At 37.7% G+C, this 16,196-nt stretch overlaps 1 protein-coding gene across 2 annotated transcripts; it reads left to right on the top strand.

Annotated features, from left to right (window-relative positions):
• On the top strand, window positions 1,042–15,732 carry LOC109726483 (uncharacterized WD repeat-containing protein C2A9.03-like). Of its 2 annotated transcripts, none has more exons than XM_020256083.1 (10): window positions 1,042–1,430; window positions 1,588–1,768; window positions 2,088–2,255; window positions 2,336–2,422; window positions 3,684–3,818; window positions 3,985–4,095; window positions 13,514–13,605; window positions 13,685–13,790; window positions 13,979–14,065; window positions 14,972–15,732. In XM_020256083.1, the coding sequence occupies exons 2-10, from the start codon at window positions 1,613–1,615 to the stop codon at window positions 15,377–15,379; spliced, it is 1,350 nt and encodes a 449-aa protein (XP_020111672.1). In that variant the 5' UTR covers window positions 1,042–1,430; window positions 1,588–1,612; the 3' UTR covers window positions 15,380–15,732. The 2 variants fall into 2 exon arrangements, with proteins under 2 accessions (XP_020111672.1, XP_020111671.1); XM_020256082.1 differs by having other exon boundaries at window positions 1,043–1,430; window positions 1,600–1,768.

Here is a 16,196-nt window from a genome sequence, read left to right as displayed (position 1 = left end):
TTAACCCTAGTTCATTAATACGGTGAATTAACATTTTTATTCCTCTTCAATTAAAAAGGGATATATTTGTGATGGCTAAACTAAACAGTGCTTTAATAATAATAAGCCAGAATGACATATTTAAAAATATTAGAATTTTTATATAAACAATATATAAAAGTTAAATTTTATAAAAATATATTTATAATTTATTATATTATCTATAAACCTATATGAAGCCACAATACTTTTTGCCACGTGGCATGTTATTCTTACTTCTCATAGCCAACTTTAAATCAAACCACCTTCTCCTCTTTTCAACTCTCAATTCTTCACCTCCCCACTCTAATTATATGTAAGTTACAACATTTAATTATATGTAACTTTAAATCCAACTTTAAATCAAACCACCTTCTTCTTTTCTTAACGCCTAACTCACCTCATCATTACTCTAATTACATGCAATATTTAATTACATGCACCATATTAAGATTCTATTTTATAACTTTAACCACTTTCCTCCTCCATTAATCTTCCACTCCCTCTCTTTTATAATTATTTTACATGCACCACTCCCCTCCTCCATTAATTAATCTCCTACCCCCTCTTTTTTGTAACTCTTTTACATGCACCATAAAAAAATATCATCGTCTAATCTCCTACTCCACACTCATCTCCCTCTTTCTCTCATTGTGTTAACAAAGAAGAAGAAGAAGAAGAAGAAGAAGAAGAGCCTTTGAAGAATATTGTCTCCTTCAAGAAGCATCGTCCTGCGAAGCCGAGCCGCGACCTATATAAGTGCTCGCTGAGTCGGTCCGCACGGGGGCCTCTGCTTACTATGTAAATTTAGTCATACAAATTAACTGTACTTAATATGTTATAGCTTTCTATATATCAATAAATCGTAAATATAAAATTTATTAAAATTTTTAAATTTTATTTTTATTATCTACCCGCTGCATCGCGCGGGTCTCTTAGTGCATTAAATTAATTCAAGAAAAAGAAAGAGGGGTGGGCCATGTGCTGGCGAAGAGTTTATCTCAGGGCCAGGGGACGACAAGAGAGTGGCGCTGTGCTCGCCTCCCACCATGCGCTCGGACGCAAAGGCGGTTGCAGAAGGGGCGAGAGATAAACTCAAAATATAATAAAACAAAACAAAATAAAATAAAATAAAATCAAAGACCCTCTCCGCCGACCCCCCCCCCTCACACCAAAAACGAGTAGTCGGCTTTCTGCTCGTATCCTCCGTGCGCGAGAAGGCAGACAGCCCACCAAATCCTCATAACAGCCTTCCCAAAGAAGAAGACCGCCTACGAAACCGCCTTCTCCTTCTTCTTCTTCTTCTTCTTCACTTTTTTTTTTTTTTTTTCCTTTTAAAATTCTACTCATCTACCTCAACTAGAAGTTTCTGCTTGACGCGGCGGCGGCGGTGCTCACTCTAGGATAAACCGGTTTTTTTTTTTTTTCCTCTTTTTTTTCCTCCTCCTCTTAATTGTTGCGTACGTTTAGGATTTTTCACAAATTTCTCTTTTTTTTTTAAATAATAATTTTGAATCCGAAAATTAGTACGCTTTCAGATTTGCTGAAGGATAGTCACTTGCTGAGCAGGAGGAGGAGGAGGAGGAGGAGGAGGATGTCGATTAATGGAGATTATTATTTTGACGATGATGAGGACGATGCCGTCGACTACTCGGACGACGCCGGATTTGCGGTGGAGGATGAGATGGGCGGAGAGTTCTTTGATGGGGGCGGAGGCGGGGGTGATGACGCAGATGATGAGTACGCTCTGGTTGGTTTCCATTTCCCCTTTTCTTAACATTCCATTATGCCGTGTTTAAATTCGAATTCTGTGCGAGATGGACTTCCATGTTCTTGCTACTTAAAACGTTAGCCCGCGACGCCATTTGCCGGCCTGTTGAATTGCGTAGAATTTGAGCTTAAAGAAACGTATTACGGCAGTCGAATAGCGCTCTTCTTCTTCTTCTTCGTCGTCGGTCGATCTAACGATGATGTTGTGCGTGCGGCATGGCATTAGTTTACCTGCTGCTGCTAGCTGTTTCCGGAAGTAGGTAATGGGGGTGACGAATTGCTGTAAACTCTGCTTGCAGCTCACTAGGAGGACGGATACATCGGCGGCAGAAGCTCGGAAGGGGAAGGATATCCAAGGCATCCCTTGGGAGACGTTACAGATATCGAGGCAGAGCTACAGACAGACGCGTATAGAGCTGTACAAGAACTACGAGAACGTTCTGTCTTCCGGCGAGCTTATGGAGAAGGTTTTTATTCAGTAAACGTAATTTTGTAATGATCGTTCGGTTGATTGTTGGTTAATTGAGCGCTCTTTCGTTCTATGTAGAAATGCAAGCAAGTGGAGAAAGGCGGCAATTATTATGAGTTCCTATACAATTCAAGGATGGTGAAACCCATTATTCTTCACTTTCAGGTCTGCGAGGCTTTTTTGTTTGCTTGTTTGTGATCTGCATGCATGTACTGCATGATCAAGTTGTTAACTCTTTTCTCGTTGGGCGCAAAATTTCATTATACATTAGCCACTTTTGGAGATTTACCGTGCTTGTTGCCCTGATTTCTTATTGCTCTAAAATTGTTGAGAGTTTTATGGATGTTGCCTTAGTTTGTTTTTCCTCTTCGATTTCTACAGTATATGGAGAAGCTTCATTAGTAGACAAATCGATCTCCTTATAAGGCCATTGGATTAATTTAATTGGTTACGGTAAATAATTCGTACTATGAAACTAGCCATTAAAGAAGCTTACTATATTTTTTGAAATGGTAATAATTTTTACTACAAAACAAGCCATTAAAGAAAACTTCCTTCTTTTTTTTTTTTTTTCCATATGAAGACCTTATGATGGGTTTCTGGTTTTCCCATGGAGCCTAATAAGGTGAAAAGTTACCCTTAGATCTCAATTCTTTTTAAGTTCAAACTAAACATCAAATAGGATTCATATTGAACAATGCAGGCGGATAGCTTATGTGCTGTCCAACATGGACGTAGATGTACCGAGAATATGTAAGTCATCTACTAATGCTTGTCATTTTCTCACCTAAGAAGATCTATGCACTTCGAACTTCGTTGAGAGCAAAGCAAGCCAATCCTGAACAAAGATCTTACAAGAAATTGTTAAAAAGAGCTTCGAACCTGCAACAGGCTATTCTTGCTATGAAAAACTACAACTATGGGGATTGGTCAAATGACTTGGAGAAAGATTCTCAAGTTATTATAAGATGATTACATAGGATGAGTTACCTTTAATGCTTCGAACATCCTCTTATAACTTGATCTATAGGATGGTACTCGTATTTTATTGGATTCAAATTGTATGCATAGCATATTAGTTTAAACTGTTAAATTGCCCAACCGGTCGAACTATTGCCTGTTGTAGCTGCTTAACCTTTTCCTATATTAATTTTCATGTCTATTTAGGGGGAAAACCTGAATTTCAGAAAATTTACTTGCTCCTATTAGCTAGCTTGAAATAGGAATTGAAGACTGATGAGTTTTGTGTGGAATACTGCTAGTTCTGGTGATTTAGAAATCTTTGCTTTCAGCTTTAGTTTCTATATGGTTTGGTAATGAATATGGAAGGTATGCTTGTTGTCCTTACTAATTGTAATGATTTTGCTTTGTTTCTCATGTGAAGTCTATTACTTTGCCAGAAACTGATTATTTATTTCTTCTGTAGCTAAGGAACTTGGTATGGGCAACCTCAAAGCATGATGTATATTTTATGTCGAATTCCTCAGTTGTTCATTGGTCATCACTATCTCGCAATATGTCAGAAATTCTTGATTTTTCGGGACATGTGGCTCCTACGGAGGTTTCCTTCTATTTCTTTTCTCTAGGCAATCATTTCTTGTTTGATTATTCATTTAATTTCCTTTTCTTTCCCTTTTGTTTTGTTTTTTTTTTTTTCCAACCTCTAGACATTTCTTTTTTCTGTTTACTTTGTGATAGTATTACTTACAGCTTTGTTGGGTTTGCAGAAACATCCTGGGAGTTTGGCAGAAGGATTTACAGGAACCCAATTAAGTACCCTTGCCGTCAAGGATGGTTTGTTGGTAGCTGGTGGTTTCCAAGGGGAACTAATTTGTAAGGTAAGATTATTGAACTATTGATGCTATGTTGAATTGCATTTATGACACTTGTTTGTTAAAATCTAAGCATATCAAGATTGAAAGTGCCAAAAATGTTTTATTACATGATGTTAGCAAATTTATGTAATGTTTTCTCTGAATTTTGATGCTATTTTTTGTATATTGAATGTATCATTCAGGGTGCATAGATGCAGCGTTACTTCACATCAAAGATTTGATTTTAATTTATCTTTTTGTGCCTGGAAGTTGAGTCAATCCTAGATAGTTCAAACTTCAAATGATCAAATTTTCTTTCTTAATCACTGTATAACTTTCTTTCAGCAATTTTGGTCCATAACTAACTGTATAACTTGAACAATCTATCTGTTTTCAGTTTGATCTTATCCATTCGTTTCTAGAGCTATTCAATCTATCCTAAGCATCTCTTCGCTTCTTTATATAGTAATATACAAGCATTCTACTGATAAATAGTGTGCATTATTATAATCATCAGTGTGCCAGATATACCCATTCTTGACGACAACAATCACTGGAAGATTTCTAAATATTTCTGTCTAACCTTTAATTACACCCATCAAGTATCGACTTTTATGCTTTTGCAAGTGATTGAATATGCTCTGTAGCTTTTATGATGGTTAGCTCAGTACTGTAATAGGCAGTTCGTCGTAAACTGACTAATTAGCGCTAACGATGGTAGAAGAAGTCGAGGAGATTGTTTCATTGGTGCTCTAGTATTACTCAAATAAGTTGCTGTTGCAAGTAACTCCACATAATAACAATAGCTATTGGAGAATTTCTTGGTTGATGTCTATCATTTGTCATGCTATTGTCTTTTTCTTTTAGGCTCTGTTTGGTTCGCGGATAAGAACGTTGGGATAAATTTTTTTAACCCTAGGATAGCTTGTTATTCCGGGATAGTCAGGAATAAAATGTAAATTCCATTTGGTTGGTAAAGCTGGTATTCTTAGGAATAGCTGAAATTGTGTTTGGTTAATTTTTTGGAATAGTTGAGAATAGTGAAAAGTTGAAGGTTAAATTTTTGAAATACCTGATTTGCCCTTGTTACTCTTTCATATATATGGTTAATAAAACACAATCAACTACATGTGGGTACTCAATAATAGAACATTTGATAAATTATTTTATTTAATTGGTTTTAATGTTATGTTAATTTTATTTGTTTATATTTTAAATTCTGGTTGTTACAATATCTGAACAGTAGATAATGAAATTAAGAATTATGGCAAATCAATTCAGCTTTTTAATTGTAGCAAAGTTGTAACAGTGTAGAAGAAACTTTGTAATTACTAGTGTAGTAACCCGCGCTTTGCGGCGGGTACATACTACTAAAATAAATTTAATATCTAACTAATATATCAAAAATTTGCTATTATTTTCAAAATCAAAATAGTCCAAACATATTGGCTTCTTGCAAAAGTATATTAATTTGCTGAAGCCGATTAGTAACAAAATGCTCATAGTGGAAAAACGACATACTATTTGGGAGAGATTTAGATAAAAAATTCAATAAAAATTAATATTTTATAAATCAAATCAAAACAATCAAAAGGTTAAACTTTTTTGTATAAGTTATATATTTATCCCTTCATTTTTTATATAAGCTATGATACTCATCCCTTCAAGAAAATGAAGACCTTTTTAAATCATATATCAATCTAATTTTGTAAACATTTTTATATTAGTTAATAAAAAGAGTCATGAAAGTAGAAAAAAATAAGCATATGAAAAGTTATATAATAAATATTTAAAAAAAGATATATAACCTAACACAACCTAATACAGCAAATATAATACAGAATTTTATTTCAAGAAAAAAATATAAAGAACAAATGATAGAAAAAGAAGAAGTAATAAACCTTCAACACAACAAACACATCAGTTCGAATACCACGCAAATAAAAAGAACTTGAAAAAACTGAATAAAGCTACCTAAGAAATTTCAACGCTACAATATAAAGAATATATAAATCTTTTAAAATAACTCCTAAAATTTGGAGGAAACCTCGATTTGATGAAGATAGCAGCGCCAAGCTCGGCAATGCAGTATGCAAACTCATATTTCGTCCACAGAACGTGCTCGATTTTGGCCTCGAAGCTCATGGAGGAGGAAGAGAAAATAGAGAAGGGAGAGAAGGGGGCTTTTCGTGGGTTTCTACTATCTATTGTTTAGATTAGGGTTAAGATGAATGGACCATTAATTAGACGTTATGTGCGGAGAGAAGGCGTAGGGTTGGGTTAAGGTGGGTGGACCAGTAATTAGATGTTATGGGTGGAGGGAAGGCGAAGGGTTGGGTTAAGGTGGGTGAACCGTTATGGGTGGAGGGAAGGCGAAAGGTTGGTTTCGCAATGTGAAGCCTAAAAATAAAGGAAACACAGCCACGTGGCATGTTCTTTTGGGGATTAATGTATAGGTATAGATGTTATTCAACAATATAAAAAAGTAGAATACTCATTTAAAATCTTTTAATACAATCAGTTTGCAAAAACTAATGAAGAGAAGAAATTTTATTTAACAATTGCAACTATCAAACACAACAATTGACTAAAACAAAGTTTCTATATTAAACTAAATCAGAGCAATTTTGGACTAAAAGTAATCATTGCGAACATAAGATAACATCCAATTACAACATTTTGGAAAATAGCACGAAATAAATTCAAGATGAAGACACGAGACATAAGTTGATACAGCATATGCAAAGCATGAACTAAAAAACGAATTTACATCATTTTCAATATTTCCTCCTATATATTGTTCCAAAGTTGATCTGTTATCATGGTGCGAAGAGCGTCTCCTCTCCGAGACTCGTCTGGGTAGGAGGTGATGATTCATCAAGTTGGTCGTCCGTCGGCAATGGGTCCATTTGCATGTTGAAGTACCTATCGGTCCCTTGTTGCCTCTTGATGAAATTGTGTATGACGCAACATGCGAGGGCAATGCGACATTGCGCCTTGTAGGGAAAGGGTGTTGCTTGTCGGAGCGCCTTGCACCGCCTCTTCAGGATTCCAAAGGCTCTCTCAACCAAGAATTTAAGTGCCGTGGCACGGGGTTGTGTCGGAAACTTGCCGGCACGGTACGGTACGGTGCGTGCCGAGCCGTGCCGATGAGTGCCGGTCAAAAAAATCTTGTGTGCCGACACATAATAGCATAAAATATTTATTTTCTTTAGCAACAAAATATTCTAACTATTTGTTGTCTTTTTATCACATCTTTTGAACTTTATTGAGGAAATTACTTACTAATTTAAAGAATAAAGGGTTTTGAGCTGTGCCATCGGCACGGGGTCTGTATCGTGCCGGTATCTTGTTGGCACGGTACGGTACGGTGGATACGGTGCGTGCCGATGGGCACTTAAAACCTTGCTCTCAACTATGTTTCGCAATTGAGCATGACGATGATTATATAAATCTCGAGGTCCTTGATGTCTTCGCGTCTGTGCGTTTACATCAAATTGGCTCAAGTGATATCGTTCCCCTCGATAGGGTGCGAGGAAGCGATAAGTATTTGCATATCCTGAATCGACGAGATAATATTTTCCTACACAATATAAAGCTTTATGAAAATTAGAACAATGAAAGCTATATCACACATAAACTTGCAAATGATAAGTTACCTTCCGGTACTGTGAAACCGCCACTCTCGCAACACCATCGCAGTACTCTCATATCAGTTGCAGAACCCTTCCACCCGGTGCACACAAATAGAAACTGGTGGTCAAACGAACATGCGGCCATCATGTTCTGAGAAGTAAATCCTTGTTGACGCTGATATCTTGGCTGCTTAGTCTTCTGTGCAACCACCGATATGGATGTCCCATCTACTGCACCAATTGCATTCTGAATTCAAAAGTCAAATAACAAAGTAAGCATCAAATATCTCATAACTTCGAAGATTACAAATTTTGTTTCCACAAAGTTTTAACAAATACTAATGTACTCACCTTGAATGGATGAAATATTGAATTATCTTTTATTCTAGGGTGTACTCCCGTATTTGATAGTGGGAGTTGGATGTAGTTATGTCTATGTTCAACCACGCCGCGCAGTACATTATTAAAATGCCTACTAATCGTTTCTCCTGAATGTTGAAAAGTTTCAGCTAAAATTCTATTAGCCACGGCATGACCTGTACCAAATAGAAATATACCAAGCTGCTCGTCAGCAGTTAAATGCCTAGTGTTTTGTATAAAACCCCTTCCAACTAGTTCATCTCGAAGTCTTGTAAACATAGTAGTGGTCATCCTGAAATGTTGATAACCTCTATCAGGATGTCCACTCAATATGTCATGAATTAGCTCATAACCAGTGAATGGCTGAGTTCGACAAGGCCGTCTATAAATTGTGTTGTGGAATGGAAAGTCCCCCTCTTCAATAAGTAAGGCATGCACTTATTCCCAATAGTCTTCTTCCTCGTCTAAGAATGTCATGAGATCGGCAACAAGTGTTGAAGAAAAAACTCGCCGATTGATTGCTTCAGCCATAACTGCATTTGGATCAAATGAAACTTTTATAACCCAATAATAGCTAAAGATTGATATCTATTGGCTCAGATAGTAAGGCAGAAGAGTATGCAAGGTGGTTGCAGTGGTCTTTATCCACGCCTCCCTACTATGCATGCCTAGAGCCCTACATATCATCATCGCCGAAAAGATGAAGCACAACACTCTGATGTAAGATATAGATACTCAATAACTTGAGCTTAAGAACTTCAAATATGGCAAGAATTATAACATAGACACAGGTCGAAAAGTGAGCTCAAGCTTACTTGGAGGTACAATTATAAGTAAACTGTACAGTTATTAACATGTGTTGGCTCAGGACGAATTGAAGTCACACGTGCATGGTGGCTGCAATACAGCATGTATTGCCCCCTACCATTCACGCATCTGTTTGCTTGCTCATCATTGCCCGTTTGAGAAAGCTACAAGTTGCTAGCAAAATGAAGTAGCTTGCAAAGCATTAAATGAAGTTGGTAGCAAAATGAAGTTAACTGCTTAGCATAAAATATGCAACCTGTAGCTATCCTCATCTCGAGTATCATTCACCTTGGAAGCAGCTCAAACATGTGTTGGCTCAGGTCATAAAGAGCACAAGTATGAATGATGGCTGCAAGAGGTTTCCCACTGCCCCCCAACCATTCACGACTGCTGCTCTTTAGTTCATCATTGCCGGAGCGAGTAACACGCAGATTACAAGTTGAGAAGACGCAAAGTCATACATAGCAACTTTAACCAATTAATCCTCAATTTTTTAAAGCTATAATACCTTTTATAGATGGCCATGAATCAAAAGATTCAGGCTATATAGGAATCAGAACTGTGGCTACTATGGTAGAACCAACAATGAACAAAAGTATGAAAACAATTGAAATACCACAGTAGCAGTTGCAATAACCGAGGTAAAGAAACAAATATCAAGTAACTAGTTGCATAGGGTTGCACTTTCACAAGCACGTATGTAAACAAAAGATCTGAACAAATATCAAAGCATGCTACAAGGGAAATGAAATAATTAATATAAAATAAAACTGCAAGCGTGATAAAGAAGAGAAAAGCCACTTTTGGTAAATCATGGACCAAGTGATTAAGTTCGAAAATATTTTACTACAACTTCACAAAAACAAACTTTTGAAATCATGTTACAGGAAACTTGTAACTGTCACTTACCTTGAGTAATATCCATTGAACCCAATACCTAAGAGAGTTGGAGATTGATACATACTGAAGCAGAACAATCATATGTTGGCTCAGGTAACAAAGGGCCCAAGTCTGAACGGTGGCTGCAATAGGTTACCTATTGCACCCCAAACCATTCAAGTCCATTGTTCTTTTATTCATCATTGCCAGAGCGAGTAAGGTGCGTATTACAAGTTGAGAAGAAGCAAGCTTATACATAGTCAACTTGAACCAAATAATCACCCACTTTGGTAAAACTACATTACCTTTTATACGTGGCCATGAATGGAAAGATTTAGGTTATATAGAAATAAGAAGCCAAAACTATGGTACAACCCAACAGTTAACAGAAGTAAGGCAAACAATCGAAGTTCCACTATTGCAGATGCAATAACTAACGTAAACAAATCAATGTCAAGTAATTAGTTGGCCAGGTATGCATTTTCACTTGCATTTATATAAACAAAAGATATGAACGAATATGAAAGCAAGACAAAAGAGACATGAAATAATTAGTTAACCTATAATCCTCACTGTAAAATAAAACTGCAAGCCTGATAAAGAAGAGAAAGCCAACTTTCTGTATACCATGGACCAATTTATTTAGTTGGAAAGTAGTATACTACAACTCCAGAAACAAACTTCTGAAATCATGTAATATGAAACTTGCAACTCGCACTTACCTTGAATAATATTTATTGAACCACATAACTGGAGATTTGAAGAGACTAAGTGACAAATTACATGCTGGAGCAGAACCTGGTTGTGTTGGCTCAGATTATAAAGGCTACAAGTCTGAAAGGTGGCTGCATTAGGATACCTAATGCCCCCCAACCATTCAAGCCTGCTACTCATTTTGTCATCACTGTCAGGGCTAGTAACATGCAGATTGCAAGTAGAGTAGAAGCGAGCTTATATATAGGAACTTTAACCAATTAATCCTCAAAGAAGCAAACTTATACCATTCATGCCAGTCTACTCTTGTGCTCATCATTGCTAAATTAGAGACCTGCAAATAAAATGCTGTGAAGAAGCAAGTTGAGAAGAGTAACATTTATACAGGTTGAAAAACATGGATCACCCTACAAGTCCTTCATAGTTGACATACAGTTGGAACTAAAAATAGAAGATAATATAAAAGCATACAGTACGTGTAAAAGAGAGAGTACATGAGTTAATACATGCAACATCTCTGGCCATCATGCAAAGAAAATCGATAATAAGTGCTTACTTAATTAGTACTAAAGAGCACTACCAGGAAGTGCCAAACCACAAAAAAGGCAATTGTTCTTCACCTATCCATGCATACTTAATTAGGCAGGAAAGATGGCCTTTCCGACAAAAAAGATGGTAAATTAGAAGGGACAGAAGGTCCTGTAGGAGGAAAGTGGGCGTGTCAAGCGGGAAAGCCGCAGTTGTAGGTGGAAAGGCTGAAAATGGTCTAGGAGTAAAGGATGAAGATGCTGCTGTGAAAAAGGGTGTAATAGGTGCATATCATGGTGCAATAGGCCTTTGTCCAGCATAAATCTGCTACATGGCGATTTGACGATCTATCCACATGCACAACAGATCGCTAGTTAATTTAATAAAAATAGGCCTATTGCGCTCATCTTTTAGAGCCTCACACACAGCAAGTAAACCATTAGGAGTCAAGTGAGCAACAGTGGTGAGCCTTTCCATACACTCCCCTGTGGAGTGAATTTTTGGCCGGGTTGTAACTCACGTTCCATTATTGCTTGTGCAATTTCTGTTTTTTTTCCCAATTCAACGAGCTCATAAATTGCTTGCGCTCGTCCGTCATCTTTTCGGCGACGGTTTGAAGTTAGTGTAGGATTTGGTGGTGACACTCGAGGCCTCTTCATTGATGAAGTGTGGCCAGAGCCACTACCTTCATAGTGGGTACTTACTTTAATTGGAGTAGTAGGAAAAGTTGAATTTGCGTCATTAACCTTCTCTAAATTCTTGCCTAAGTTCTCTATGTCGAGTCGTTGCGTAGCAGGAGAAGATGAAGAGGTGCTACGAACATCTTCGACATCCACTCGAGAAGTAAATCCATACCTGCCGGTTGCTGTACCTTTTCCAGTCAAGAATTCAATAGATTGATATGCCGTAAATGGTTTGTCTTGGCACTTAACGTAAGCTGGATTTCCTATAAATGAAAAAAACATAGATGATATGCAAATGTTTACCTACAAAAAGAAACAATTTTGGTTTACAAAAAAAGATAAATGGTCAAAAATGAAAAACATAACCGCTATAATGGCATCCCAATCACTAGGGTCACCGGCAGTTGGAATATTTTGTGTGTAATCTGACCCACATCCACTTTTGTTGGCTAAAGTTTGATATATCAAATATTGACGCTTCAAGATTTTCAAACGATTTTGCATAATTTTCCTTTCCCTACATGGATATGTAATTATCCTTTCCCTACATCATTGCATAATTTTTTTAAAAAACTTTCCCTCCAAACAAGTTCTAATATGGATGTTGCCAGCTTCTTTGAAATCGGCATACTTGGCGTCCATATATATAGCAGAGTTGTCTGCTATTCATCATATTGTCCAATTTGTAGCTATGTTAAATATCTTACCATACTTTGATCCGTGGTTGAATTGTAAAGTAATGAGTATATAAAAGCTAGGCTCTACTTGTATAAAACAACAAACAGTATCCTCAACTAGTAGAAAATGTCAAAGGCAAATCTACAAAAATAGATAATAGTAGAAGATAATCGTATAAAATCTCACCTCGATGAGATAAGAAAGAGGCTGAAAATTTCAACGGTGAACAATTCGAGTCCAACAATGACAGCCAACAAAATAGTAACAGAGATAGGGTTTGAAGCAAGTTGTGAAGAGAAGCACTACCTTCGAGTCCCACCCGATTTAAAGAGGAAAGGGGCACAACTACTTCATGCCTTTTACTTGCGAGGATATCTGTCGCACTTAATGGGCGACTTGACAACATAGTGTAGTCGGCAAGAAGCAAGGAGGAGATTTCGTACATCACAAGCCCATATGTTTGTTGAGAGGAGGAAGTAGCCATTATTACCATTCATATCGGAGGGTTTGAGAGATGAGTTAGGGATGAGGATGGATCTCAGGTGAGATCTTCCTCATTGATAGCAGTAGTTGAGAGAGACTGCCAGAGGAGTAGAGAGGAAGAAAGCAAGTTAAGAGAGGGATTACCAACGCTTATTGATTATGGTCGCCGCAGATTGAGTCGAGAGAAGTGGAGAGGAGGAAGAAGGCGTCCGACGCGAGGAGGCAGGAGAGCAGCAAAGGAGTAATGAGCAAAGAGGAAGGTAGGTATCGCGCATTAACGGAGGTGATGAAGAGTCACCCCCTAATTTTCCAACCCTTGCCCTTGGGATAACCCTAGCGAAAGTGGGCTATTCCGTGGGTGAAGAGGAATTGGTCTTAACGGGTTATCCTTGGATAACCGTTAAGACCCAGCTAAATTAAACCCACAAACTTTCTCACTGTTTGGGTGAATTAGCAAGGATAAAATGGGCTATTCCCATTTTATCCTGCAAACAAACGGGGCCTTAGATTTTGTTACAGTAACAAGTATACTCTTCTTCATTACTTGCGAAACTGTGGTTGGATGGAACATTTCTTGACAGCAATAGCACCTTTTACAATTATTCCAAATTTGCTGCTTAATTAAAATCATTATGCATCTTTATTAATTGAACTTACCTTATATTCCTGATGCAGCTATTGGATCGGCCAGGTGTTAGCTTCTGTACGAGGACAACGTTTGATGACAATGCTATCACCAATGCTATAGACATATACAATGCTTTGAGGTAAAAAACAGTTTCACTCTGGCTGTTAAAAAGATGGGCTCTTTCACAAAGCTGACTTGTTCAAAATTATCTATCGCAGTGGCAATATCCGCTTTATGGTATCCAATAATGATTGTTGTGTGCGCGAGTTCGATGTAGAAAGGTTTCAGCAATTGAATCACTTCCGTTTCCCGTGGTCAGTGAATGTGAGTTCTCTGCTTTTTTAAGCGTTGATAGTAAAATTCTTGAGGCTCTTCACCCGGTAATAGCAGAGTGGCGTTTACCAATCTTTGACCTGATGAAGTATTTTTGGTTCTTTTGCTACTCCGAGTCTTGCTGGCATTGCTGATTATGTGCAATTTCATTTCGTGTTTTGGTTTTTGTTTAACGGCAGCACACATCCATAAGTCCAGACAGAAAGCTTGTTACAGTGGTGGGAGATGATTGCGAAGGATTGCTTGTGGATGCTGGAAATGGCAAGGTACTTGTTTCCTTACCCTTCCAAAGTTTCAGTTTCTTGCCCTTTACTATAACTAAGTGCTCATTTTCTATTGCTTATTATTATTATTATTTTATCTCAAATTTATTTTGTTAAAGTTCCGTGTTATTGAAGGTGTATAGGGATGAGCTATTCTTGTTATTCTTGGTTAGTTGGGTGAATGGGTTGGAAGCAAGTCAGATAGAGACTAAAGCATATTTTTTAACATCTTTTAACTACTGGTATTAGAATGGATATAGTTCTTGAAAAATATGGATAAAGAAACAAGTTGAAACTCGGATATTTCCTTAGTTGTCTTAAAATGCATATAAGTATGACTGAGAAGAACAAAAGAACAAACTGATCAGACTCGACCAAAAAATATTTAGAAGCATCAAGATAGAATCCGGATTCAATAAGGGTAGGGAGATCTAAACTGGCTTTGCCAGAATCAGAATTTGGAAGTTTGATTAGATGTATACTATTCAACACGTTTCACTCCCTTTGGTTAGTTTGCAAACTCATCTTACAATAAATAGTAATTAAAGCAAGAAAAGTTTACTACCATATATTTGTTTTCTGTTGTTAAACAGAATAAAAAACTTGTCATTTTACAAACAATCCGTAATAGCAAAAAAATTAGCAAGGGCATCCCTTTATATACAATGCTGTTGGGCTACGCCATACCAACGACTCACTTCCATATCGAATTGATGTCTGCACCTATGTTGGTCTGTTATCCCTTTGTCCCATCAATTACATGGGAACTGGAGGAAACTGAAAGCTGAAAGAATAAACAATGTCGCACATCCACCTAAGCTAATATGCAAAAGGCTTTGGGTTGAACAGCCAACTAATATCTAACACTGCCGACTAATATCTAGAACCAATTATCTGTATGATGCACAGGGGATCTCAACGCTTGTAGGGCATCTTGACTATTCATTTGCTTCAGCGTGGCATCCTGACGGCCGCAGTTTTGCCACTGGGAATCAAGACAAAACCTGCCGTGTTTGGGATGTGCGGAACCTGTCGTCTTCGCTGGCCGTCCTAAAGGGCAACTTGGGTGCAATCCGGTCCATCCGCTACTCGACCGACGGACGGTTCATGTTCTTCGCGGAGCCTGCCGACTTTGTCCACATCTACGACACGGCCGCCAACTACAAGAAGCGGCAAGAGCTGGACTTCTTTGGCGAAATTTCGGGAGCATCTCTGAGTCCAGACGACGAGTCTCTCTTTGTTGGGGTGTGGGATCGGGTATATGCCAGCTTGCTTCAGTACAAAAGGCGGCATGCATACAATTATCTCGACTTTTAAACTTTAAACATAGTTGTCGTTCATAGAGGAGTTGCAAATGCTATTGGACATTTGTGTTCGCATTCTATTAGTTACCGAGCGGTGTGTCGTGTATATTTGATTGAGAAATTTGGTGGGGGAAATGTAGATGATCTTGTACAGGAATAAGGGAAGGTTTAGTTATAATAGACTGAAAATCACCTTTGCAAATGCTGTAGAGGTGGAGTAGGTGGCTAGACAATTTTCTGTTTGCTGTTTGCCGCTTCTGCATGCAGGTAATTTAATTTTTCTTTTCTTTTCTTTTCTTTTCTTTTCTTTTTTTCCATTCAAGTGTTTTGATCTCAAGGAAAGCTCGGTCTAATCGAGTTTCGGCATCTTACGTGTGCAAGTATTTACATAATTTGGTGGTTTGATGAAGCGTTTAATCCTTTACGGAGAAGGATCTTATATTTGATCGAGGGATCTTAAGAAAGTGATATCTTTCACAGCTGTTCGTTGTCTTTGAAGTTAGATCATTACTGTTGCTGCATTTTTAGTTATTCTGGTATGTAATGAGCCAGGCTATGCTGGAATTTCACGTACTTGTCACTCTTCCTTCACTAGTGTTTTTGTTTCGGCACTGCAAGTCTTCCTCCTTGTGGAGCTCTGTTCTTTCAGCGGAGATGTAACTTCTATTATCAAGCTTTACACCTCTCCAAAAATATTTAAATATCATAGTGTACAGAAGTGATATTGACGGCGGTCACGAGCCTCGCCGGCCGTGGATGGCTCTATAAAAGCATCAATAACAAGCAGCGAGACTTGAAATAAATTTTTAATGGATGCAACCGTCGAAAGT

The sequence above is a fragment of the Ananas comosus genome, linkage group 21 (genome assembly GCF_001540865.1).
Source record: "Ananas comosus cultivar F153 linkage group 21, ASM154086v1, whole genome shotgun sequence".
In the NCBI taxonomy this organism is placed as follows: domain Eukaryota; kingdom Viridiplantae; phylum Streptophyta; class Magnoliopsida; order Poales; family Bromeliaceae; genus Ananas; species Ananas comosus.
The sequence above is the reverse complement of the archived record's forward strand: the minus strand, read 5'-3'. Positions and strand labels throughout refer to the sequence as shown.